Source organism: Chanos chanos, chromosome 12 (genome assembly GCF_902362185.1).
Source record: "Chanos chanos chromosome 12, fChaCha1.1, whole genome shotgun sequence".
In the NCBI taxonomy this organism is placed as follows: Eukaryota; Metazoa; Chordata; class Actinopteri; order Gonorynchiformes; family Chanidae; genus Chanos; species Chanos chanos.
The window spans coordinates 13,393,420-13,405,078 of NC_044506.1; the positions used below are offsets into that span (position 1 = coordinate 13,393,420).

The 11,659-nt window shown below is 38.4% G+C and overlaps 1 protein-coding gene across 1 annotated transcript; it reads left to right on the forward strand.

Annotated features, from left to right (window-relative positions):
* The first annotated feature begins 998 nt into the window (after window positions 1-998).
* trhrb (thyrotropin-releasing hormone receptor b) lies at window positions 999-2,629 on the forward strand. Its single transcript, XM_030789237.1, has 2 exons — window positions 999-1,778; window positions 2,204-2,629. Exons 1-2 carry the CDS (start codon window positions 999-1,001, stop codon window positions 2,627-2,629), a joined length of 1,206 nt encoding a protein of 401 aa, XP_030645097.1.
* The last annotated feature ends 9,030 nt before the right edge of the window (window positions 2,630-11,659 follow it).

Below are 11,659 nucleotides of genomic sequence, written 5' to 3' on the forward strand. Positions count from 1 at the left end.
CTGTGTTGGCGATGGACTAAAGCATCTGTGCCTCCTTCCATACCAGTGTGACCTCCCTTGTCAAACTTCAACAACCCTGTTTAAAATGCTGTTAGAAATACTTTAATGCCCAACAACCTAAGACATGTTACCGGAAGGAGTTATATTTCTTACAACACGATGGAGCACCAACAAAAATACCAAGTTTGTGTTTCAGAACATACAGAGTAAGACGTATAGGAAGACACATATATGAATGATAAGAGGCACATTCATTTACAATAGATTAGAAAATCAGAGCAAAGCAGGCCTGTTAATCAAACTTGCACTCTATTAATGACATTGATTTCATAGTCAACAGAGAAAGATCTGAGTTGTTTGGAAGTTTTATGATTAATTAATAGAGGTAGGTGGCTGTATTACGATTAAGTAGTTGAAGCTTGTTATTCGGAAATTCCGTTCACCCTGAAACTCACGGTGTTGTCACTTCATGAATAATGCTATGTTTTGCTAATCTGATTTGAACGTGTGTTGCTTCGGAACGCCCCTCATTTGCACATTGCATTGCGCAATGAATCGTGCAGCCTAGAGCAAGACAAATTCGGCACCACCGGCGCTATCTATCATAGGACCGCTTTACTTGGCAAAGGTAGCATCTTCACTCACTCCCACCGAGTGTAATAAGACAACGAACGGACCTCCGCCGTCTTTAAACTTTGAGGAGAGAGCATAGTTTTGAAAACGGCTCTTTACATTTTTATTTGCCACTTTCTTGTGAAAAAACTGAAATCCAGGTCATTCTGTTTTGTACAGAAATACCAACACAGCTATCCAGCGTGAAATTTCACAACTTCTTTTTGACTGTAAACTGGTAGACAAGGGTAAACTACGGACTGCTGATTATCTTTGACGTTGCCAGACGATCTGACTGAAACCTGACATTTTTTGGACATTAGTCAAATACTTAAAGTAATTCTGTTGGCAGGTTAGAAACTACCTTTTTGTTTTTAAGTGTAAGAATGGCAAATAACACTTTAAATAATCAGACCTTGGAAATTTGGACGGACCGCAGCATAGAATATAAAGTGATCAGTGCTTTGTTAGTTTTCGCAATCTGTACCCTAGGCATTATTGGAAACGTGATGGTGATTTTAGTGGTCCTTAATACCAAGCACATGAGGACCCCAACCAACTGTTACTTGGTGAGCTTGGCAGTGGCAGATCTCATGGTGTTGACGGCAGCTGGCTTACCGAATATAACAGATAGCATCTATGGATCTTGGGTTTTCGGACACTCTGGATGCCTCTGCATTACCTATTTCCAGTACCTTGGAATTAACGCGTCCTCTTGTTCCATTACCGCTTTTACTATCGAGAGATACATCGCCATCTGCCACCCGATTAAAGCCCAATTTTTGTGTACGCTTTCTCGGGCAAAAAAGATCATTCTTGGAGTCTGGGTTTTCACCTCACTCTACTGTGTAATGTGGTTTTACCTGTCTGATATTGAGGAGGTTGTCTACGAAAATGTGACCATCATTACGTGCGCTTATAAAGTGTCCAGAAACCTTTATTTGCCTATATACTTCTTTGATTTTGGCTTTTTCTTTGTTTTACCTCTCACTCTTGCCACTATTCTATACGGACTCATTGCGCGAATCCTTTTTCTGAACCCTCTGCCGTCAGACCCTAAGGAAAAGGTTAAAAATGACAACAACTGCATCTCGAAAAGGAATAAAATAAACAAATTTAAAAATTCAAACCAGAGCTCAAGCACAACAGCGACTTCCCGACGACAGGTGAGTCAGCTTGAGTTGCAAGCATATCCGACAACCCCAACAGTGACCAAAAATTCGACTTATTCTTATAATGCATTGAGTCCAATTTAAGACAGTCTTCAGTGGAACATCGTAATGAGTCTGTTACTATTTCATATTTTATCCATCTTTTAACACTGGTCGTGATTTAACATTATCTATTGTTACAGTTTTTAATAATATTACAGAATAGGTTACATATTGCTAACTAAATCGTTCATCAAACGTAAAAAAGAGAAAATTTGAAAAGAAAACAGAAACAGTTGTTAGATGTAGCATCGACAACACGTAGGATCCTGCTGTGCCTTTATTACAGACAATAGACTTTATTTCCAATCTGTAATAAAGGCAAGGCCACACATTTAATAGTCTAATACTTGTGTATAAAAACCACTTCTCTTTGGCAGGTGACAAAGATGCTGGCAGTGGTGGTGATCTTGTTCGCCGTTCTCTGGATGCCCTACCGTACCCTTGTAGTCGTCAACTCATTCCTTGAGGAAGCATACTTGGACACCTGGTTCCTCCTCTTCTGCCGTAGCTGCATATACCTAAACAGCGCTGTCAATCCAGTCATTTACAATGCCATGTCGCAGAAGTTTCGTGCTGCTTTCCGGAAACTCTGCCTCTGTGGGCGCAAGAGTCAGGCTAAACAGGCAGCATATAGTGTCGCGCTAACTTACAGCGTGGCCAAGGAAACCTCCATGATTGAGAGCACGGAGCACTTCACTACTGAGCTAGATGATCTGACACCTTGTGAGGATATGCTTCCTGACAAGAAGCTGCTGTTTCAGGACACATGCACATACGGGAACCCGGTTTACAGTCAATCTTGATATGCGCTCAACAAGACGAGGCAAATGTTTGCGTAAGAAAAGCGATGGTCTGAAAGTGTTCTGTTAACTTTGTAATTAGAAGCAGAAATGGTAATATTGACTAGCTGTCTTATACTGTAGTTTGTTACAGACATTTAAGATGCTCTTTGAGGAGACCTAAATGGTGGGTGGTTTAGGGAGGGTGGCGTTCGCCCCAATTCTGGTTCCACATCAGTATTTTGAGCTTAAACCGTTTCCCTGACGTTCATTTATGGCAAGTCTCCTGCGATTCCAGCTTTTATATATCAGACAAAACGAAGGCACTGCTAATGGAATGGAATGAGGTTATGGAAAGAGGTTAACAGATTCCAAACTGGTGTTGCTGTGGTAATAAATGAGAGGAAGCTGACAATGTCTATATATGAAATTGCTTTTTAATAAGAGCACACCGATATGTGGTAGTGTTTTAGCCAATCGTGCAGTCTGCAGAATGCGAGTTATCTTGTTGCTAAGTTTGATGATATAAAGTGGTGCTGAAGATTTAACTTCCGGGCCATGTTTTATGCATATGATGCAAAGTAAGCAGGAGGTTGTATTTCTAAGGGTTAATATAAATAGGTAATTGGCCAGGCAATAAATAATTAGTTTAAGAACACACTGTTTAGTGGGTTTTTTTAAAGCACATATTAAGATGGTAAGAGTTGTAAAATAAAGTATGAGAGAATGTTAAATGTTTACATGTTTCATGTAAATTTAAAGACAGAAACGTAAATAGAGGGTAGAAGATTTTCTGACACAACACAAGGTATCGTTCAGCCCACATTTTACTGATAAAGGCCCCACAGTATAGAGGCAGAACCCTCGTAAATGAACGAACGAATGAATGCATGAACAATTGAATGAATGAATGAATGAAGGAAGGAAGGAAGGAAGGAAGGGTAAGGGAAATTTTCTGTTCATTATTGTATTGTAATGCAGTTTGACAGCAGTGTCCACTGAAGAATGTTTGAATGTAGCTCACTGAAGAGTACAAATCCTCATTCCACTCTAGAAGCATAGGTCTCTGAGGGGAACTGTTTGGTTTACAGTGGTATTTCCTCATAAGAAAGTGTGGTGCCTGCTAAAGAAATATCTGCTCCTGGAAATAAAAATGACAAACATAAACACTGACTTTAAGATACTTTTTTTCTATACTCTGGCAAGGTCCAGAATATTCTCTGGGGTGTAAAAAACATGTACAAAATGAACCTTTCCCTCTAAAATAACATTTTTGCATTTCTCGCGCTGGTATTGTTGTATACGCTACATGTGACTCTCCCATATTTTTTTTTTCCACATGCATATTAATATTAGAGGATGACAGTTAAGAAGAGCAGTGAGTACAGAAGCACACCTCAGACAGATGCCTGCTGGTCCGTGTCAGTTTTAGATAATGTCTGTTCCTCTACAAAGAGATTTTATCCGGACAATGGATATTCAATATTGCTACTCTGATACTGATTGGCAAAATGAGGGCCATGCCACTTTATTTAATGTAGTCTTCATCTTCTGGGAATTCTGGATTACTGTCAGTGTCACAATTACAAAATGTGTAATTACAAGTGTTTCTTTCTTTTTTTTTTCAATGGACAAATTAACTGTGTATTCATAAAAATGAAAACTGATTTTGTCTTGTGGAACTTGTTTGAGGAAGAAAACCATTGCTTCTAAAGCATAACAATAGCTTAACTTTCAAAACATTTTTTCTGATATCTATGCATGTGTAATAAATTGTGCCATTTGGTGGATATAAGTGTTTATTCTGAATTCTGTGTTCACATTTCAAGGCTATTATAATTTTTGAAGCTTTGTATCTGTGCTTTATAACATTTAGAATTCACCTGTGGGCCTGTAACACATCTGATATTAACTTACATGCATTATTGCAGGAAAATAAATAAATGTAATAAGAAATCAATAATGTCAGTTTGCACTGTGATATGAGGAAAAATGCTGAAAAAAATGGTATAGCTGAAATCAAAAATATCCACAGATCTTTGAAAATGAAGCCTTGAAATGAAATAGCCTTGTTTTAGATGATGCAAAAGGAGGTATTGATGGTTAACTGGCAGCCTCTTTAAACTGCTGCACTTGCACTTTAAACTGTAACATTTTGCTTACCTCAAGAGTTTACCATTGACACGGACAACACAGTAGCCATTCTAAAGAGATATCTAATCGATGCATTAGTTAGAGGATAAAAGGACAAAGTTCATGATTAGAAAATGAAATGACTTGAGTGTTTTTACACAGAAAGGCAGGGGGATAAAGCTGAGAAGTAATTGACCAATTGGTTGTGCCATAGAGCAGGGTAATAGAAGTGACCTTAAGCCAAGGACAGCCAGGCATTTCTAATGACCTTGGATTTATACAGCCCAATAAGGTTTTTGACTTAATTATATTAGATGATGCCACAACTGCAGGATAATCATATCAGACATTCTGATGTGAACACAGTTAACTCTCTTGGGTCTTCACTGGAATGAAGATAGTGGACAAATCAAACAACAATATGAGGATTAAAACATGCATATCATGCCCCCCCCCCCTTTTTTTTGGCCTCAGATGTTTGAATTACCCTTTAATTTGAGAATGTTCACTGCTGTTCAAGCAGGTCTCTGTAATTGAGGAATGCGAGCGTGTTTATCAGTCTCCTGCTTTCACTGGCATTTTAATTAAACTTTCAGTAACAGATTGGGGAATTCTTATATTAATGCATTACTTAGCCACCATGAATTGAAATTGGGACATATGTAAGACATTCTTATAATGTCTCATTTTTAGCTCATAGTTATCTTGAATCCACTTTTCGGATTGTTTCCAGAATATCACCAGAATACCAGAACACCACATAGAACGGTATGTCATATAATAGACCAAAACAAAAATATTGTCAGGATGTTATGCATGTTCATTAGAAGTAATAATACATTCTAGCATTGGGTTAATACTCACCACACAGTCAGGAGTGACCATTACAGACAATGATAGGTTCCCAGCACTTTTATTAAGGTTTGCTAAATCTACTCACACATAGCTCAACATGTCATTCTGTGACACTCACGGCTCTCACATACATCTACTCTATCCCTTTCCCATTCTACCTCTCTCACACATTTCTCTCTCATTCACACTACAAACATCACTAAAGCTGAAGGTATAACGGTGAAAGCCTTTGCACTCTTTGTCTGATCAAAGAAGTCTTTGATCAACTAGAATGAATGTTCTTGTTACATCATGTATCTTATCTAAGCATGCATATATATTTATATTTATATATATATATATATATATATATATATATATATATATATATATATATATATATATATATATATATATATATATATGATATTTGTGAGCAGTGTGTGTTTTTAGCATTTCCTGTGTGTCATGCTAAAAGCTCTCGTACGAGAAGGGGCCATCAGTGTATTACTTTATCACAATGACAGTAATTCCACATAGTGGGGGAGGGTTCCAAACAAACCTTTCTAACGCAACCACTGTATTACATTTGATCCTCTGTGAAGAAGATATCAAGCATGATATTAGTCCCAAGAAAGATCATACAAAGTAGCCAGAAAATTGGATTTCAATGCAAAGGTAATGACCTCATAATTCTTTTGACCAGGAATTATCTGACAAGTTCTGCATATTCATGGGCACTTAAAATCACATGGTATTCATCTTTCAGATTAGACAACATTACAATATGGCATGGTAAGAAACACTGAAAAATGACATTTATATAATAACCTCGCTGAGGACCATTTGGGACAGTTGAAATATTGTATGCTTAGTTAACATAACACCAGACAACTAGCACAATTAGCCTTTTCAGTAATGGAAATTTTGTGGCATTTTCTATGGAAATGTATCATCTGATCTAATCAGAATATCATCAGTGACATTGATGTTGGCATACAAATGACTGCCCATTTGAATATTATTCCATAGAACAGTGCAAGCAGGCACCAAATAAGGTAGAGAAGGCTCTCATTTACTTTCACTGTAAAGGTTCTGATCAGAATATAATGCAGAGAAAACATGAATATAAAGGATTAATCCTATTTTTCCATCTTAAATTAGTTGTAATGCTATGCTGGTCCTAGAAAATGCGCATTTACATTTTGAAAAAATAAAGGGATGATATACCAATTTGTTCTTAAATAACCATCAAAACATCAAATCCACCTGGCTGTTGTTCTACAGTTCTGACCAAAAACAATCTCTCTTGGACCTCAGGCATAACACTAATCTAATAAACAGCAAGACTTAAAGCCACATATTGTGGAAAACTCTGGATCATTTGGGGCCTTTATTTGATCTGGAACTACTAAACGTGTTCTGCAACTCACTGAAACAGGCCCTACATACCCGCTTCATCTTGCACCAGACTAGAAGGAATTACACGGAGTGGTCACCACTTCCCAGGGGAGAATGAGCTGATACATTCACCGGAAGATAAGAGGATTGCCATCCTCACCACATACAAAAAGATTCAGGCCACATTATATGTGGAGTTATTAGCATTTGAAAAGCACCCGCTGGGAAAGAGTGAATATCATATTTACAGGTGTGATAAATAATCCTTTGATACAGGATACAAAGGAAAAGATGTAAAATAGAAAAAGAAAAACTGCAAAAAACACAGATCACACAAGTTGACTAAAAATTGTATTTTGTCCTGGTTGTGTTGTTTGTAACTGCCACCGTACCGTTATGGCTCACACTTCCAAATGATTCTCTTTCTAGAACATGATCTTTAAAAGTTCCTGCATTACTGTTCGGAGTCAGCAAAATGAAAAAGTTCTAGTTCTCTTGGCCTTGGCCTTAATAACCATTTCCACTCAAGTTAAAAACGAGCAACTGTATTTTTCCTGCTGGGCTTTTTGCTATGCTGCGATGTGATCTCGTAATATCCATCTGTGCTAGAATGCATGAGGCCATTCACAGGCAGTGGACTTGCCAGAACTCAGCAGGACATAAAAGCTCACACTCTCCAGCTAAGCTGCCAGAGACTATAGAAATATATCACTTACAGAAGGATATTGCATACACAGGCACAAATGCACCATCTCCATGAATTCTTTTCATCATTTGATAGTTTCTACTTGGATCTCACAGGAGAGAATGCTCTGTCAACAGGAAATAAGCCAACAGAGGGAACGCAGAGCGGGGAATGCATGCAGACCTTTGTGTGCACACAAACATACGCACAAACACACACATGCAAAGGCACGCATGTACACCCACACACACACACACACACACACACACTCACACAAAACATACAAATCTGGCTCAAACAAGGGCTTATCTTTACATGTGTGCCATGAGTCACTAACTGGAGATGTTCCTGAGCTGTAACCTGTCATTTGTGCCAAACATACTTGAAAAAACCAAAACCCTTTTAGACTAAGAAAGGGAAAAAAACCAAAATAGGAATTCTCTTCATCAATATATTGTACAATTCTGAAACAATGAGTGAAATGTTGCATCCTCTATCCAGAACTCTCCTGGAATTTATGGAGCAAGTGGTGAACAGGGGAGGAAAGTCTGTTCTACCTTAGTCAAAGTGGACCTCCACTTACAGTTTATGATTGTCCATGGAGGACAGATGGAAGGGAGGAAAGACCACAGATCAAAAAAGGATCTAAACAAGAATGTATCAGGCACAGCAGTGTTCCCTGGGGGTTTTACACACGTCAGTGTCACTGGATTAAGAGAGGCCTGCAACCCAAAAATATCCAACCAACAGCAGTTCTGTGATCAGAAACTGACCACTGATGAGGGGATAGACAATGGCTAACACAAACTGTGCATGTCAGCAGACGGGCCACAGTCTCTTACTGTACATCAGCAAGGTGTACCTACAATGTAGGTGTTTTTTAAGGGGGGGGGGGGAGAGAGAGGTGCTGCCCCATTTCTTGGAGCAGCACAGCAGCTGTACCGTGTATTTCATTTTCTATGCAACATTAATATGCACACTTTCATTTAAAATTACAGTAAGAGGTTTAGCGGCATAAAGAGAATGGATAGTATTCACCTGAAAGAGAGAAAAAAGAGTGAGAGAAAAGAGTGTAATGAGGTACAGAAGAGACTGACAGAGAGAATATGATAAAGGGATTGCGAAAAAAAGCAACTTATTTTCCGGCTCATTAAGTCTGGATAGAATTTGCGGTGCGATAATAAAAAAAAGTCTCTTGTGCTGTGGTAATGGGAATGTAGCAATCATAGAAGGCGAATGGTTTGAGACAGCAAATAATAATTACAGTTCCCCTCACAGCAATAGATCATTTTCAGTTTTTATGAATAATTATGTCAGAGAGAATAAGTATAATGTCAAGAGACTGACAATGAACAAAAATTGTGATCATGTCCATGATCACGTTCACGAGTAACTTTCACGAATTAAAAAAAAGAAAGAGAGAAAGAAAGAAACTGTGCCCTTCTGAACAATCTCCATTTCACAGCAGTAGGATCAAAGGTAAAATGGATTTCAGAAGCCCAAAGCAGCTTTTAGCTCCGCCAGCAGAGAACTGGTTAAGCACACCTGGTGTCCAATAAAAATGGGAACGCTGAAAACGAAAGGGAAAAAATGTCACGGCACAGGTCGGGAGAACAACAGAATGAAGCATAAAAGATTTTTTTTTTTTTTAAATCAAGTTTCAAACATTTTTCTGGGTCAGACTAGTTGAAAATACAAAAAATGAGTATTTTTTCTGAGAGGCAACCGACGCCGCATCACAGCTGCGGATTTCACGACAGGACAGACAGGTCACAAGCCACGCCGGTCATTCCACCTTTTGCGACTCGAATGCGTCTTAAATATGCAGAAAGGCTTGCTCACGGCACCCACTACCGCTTCATTTCAAGATCTACGGGACCCTGACATAAAAGGGATTGGCAGAGCGTGGGATCCTGGAGGACTGGATTTAAAAGATAGAGCACTGGTCAAATTACCTCAGGGAGTAAAAGAGGTACAGAAAAAGAAGACTGCTTATGATACTGTCATTCTAGCTCTATCTATCACCTCCTGGACTGATCTTGCTGACCACACTGCAGCTCCCCCTCCAGCTAACACAGAGTGATAGATAGAGATTGAGGATGTGAGGGCTTCATTTCTTGTGTTGTGTCATGAGAAATAAACACTCGCTGACATCCTCCTAGTGTGGTAATAGAAGACCTCACCTTTAGCATAGGGACCACATTGAACCTGATAATGACATCTTGACTTCTCTAAAGCAAACTGACACAGCAATAAGAAAAAGAGTAGTGCAATTTTTTTTTTTTTTACTGTTCAAAGCTCTGATATGAACAACCTGTCAAATACAGTTTTCATATAGTGAGGGTACACATTTTCTTTTGACATCTCTGCGAATTTAAAATACAGAGTTGTATGCATTTTATACAGTTGTGAAAATAAAGTGATAACCAATAAGGGAAAAAAAGAAAGAGACTACCTCAGCAGCAAGTATGGCTGAAGTACCCTAAGACAAATGGTGACTGAACACTGGTTAGGAACATTTCAGTGATTCAGCAGAGACATTTACCAGAAATTCACTGTTTCCTCTCCCAGATTTTCCGTTTCTTTAAATGCCGTTCTCAGTAATTATCGGTGAGCTAAAATATGTGCTAATTTTCTCTGTAGGTAACTGCCACTCTACATATCCTCTAAACATGACTAAGTCTCACAGACGTAGACTCGGCTGAGTCTCATTGGGCTCCTCTGTGATATAAAAGAGCGAACCTGTAGATCTGAACCAATCAAAAAGAATATTATGCATTGTGATCCTCAAGAACCAGGCACAGCACATGAATAATTCATCGGTGCTCAACAATTAGTCGTTTCCTACACCAGAGGATTACACATTAATACTGTGAAGTGTTATGAAATGTGTTGTATATTTTTTATTATGGTACCCAACCAGACAAAGCTGGCTTGAAAACAATCGGCAACAACTGCCCCAACCGCCCTGCTGCCAGATAAGGTTTCAAGTAACCAAATCCTAATTTTAACCTTTCTAACCTGAGGCGAAAAAGTGAGCCTGGCTTTGTAGTTTCGAAGAAACCCCCCCTCGAGGCATTGTTTGTGAGTTTGGAACGTCAATCTGAGGATGTGTCGTGGATCTGACAGCACTTCCTCCTTGTAATTCTGGGATTCTGGTGCGGCTAACAAAACCAAGCAGTGCAGCCTAATTCAATTGGCCCACAATGATTAAATAAGAGCTACAAAGAAAATAAGGTCATCACTGTGAGACAAAAATGACCTGGGAACCCAAAGTAATTACCTATTACCCAGATAGACCTCCACTGAGTAAAATAAATTACATTTGAAATGTCTGTAAGACAAGGAACAAGACAAGTCTATAATGGCACAGAGCTGTTGTTGTGGGATGAGATTCTTAATGGAACCACAACAGAGAGGAAAATACAAACACAGACAAAACGGAATAGTGGCATTATTTCATAAGACTCAGAGATAAATGGCATAATGGCATGGTAAGCTTTGTTTTTGTTTTTCGTTTTTTTGATTGATGATTTTATAACCTGTGAAGAATGCAATTCTTGCTGCCTTACTTTCAAGGAACATTTTTTTTTTACTTGATAACGAATCAAGCAAGTTCAAGGCCTCTTAGATTATTTAAAGAGCTCTGTACATTTAACGATAAGAAGCTGTCAAGGTAACTACAGTCCTACGTGCATGTAGCATTATATAAATGTCTACTGTACACTTTCTTCTCCAGATAAAATCTGAATAAATACATACATATATGACACATAAATGATACAACATAAATGACAGGTCTTGCTGATACTAGGACCACAATATATGCTCTTGGTCCAAGTTGTCTAACATTTTCAGAGGAAATGACACAGAGGAGAATAATGAATGAACCGATAAAATGAATTCAAATAAACCGTTTAATTTAAACATCTGTCTTACATTCTGTTTAGGGAGGCTGTTCATCTTTTTTTTGTCAAACACCTCAGACAGGGGAAAAACAG

What these genes read in the sequence shown, in the direction of transcription:
- trhrb (XM_030789237.1), top strand. Translation starts at nt 999, where the DNA reads ATGGCAAATAACACTTTAAATAATCAGACCTTGGAAATTTGGACGGAC. An exon ending in CAGCGACTTCCCGACGACAG is followed by an intron (nt 1,779 to 2,203) that starts GTGAGTCAGCTT and finishes TCTCTTTGGCAG; the next exon opens with GTGACAAAGATGCTGGCAGT.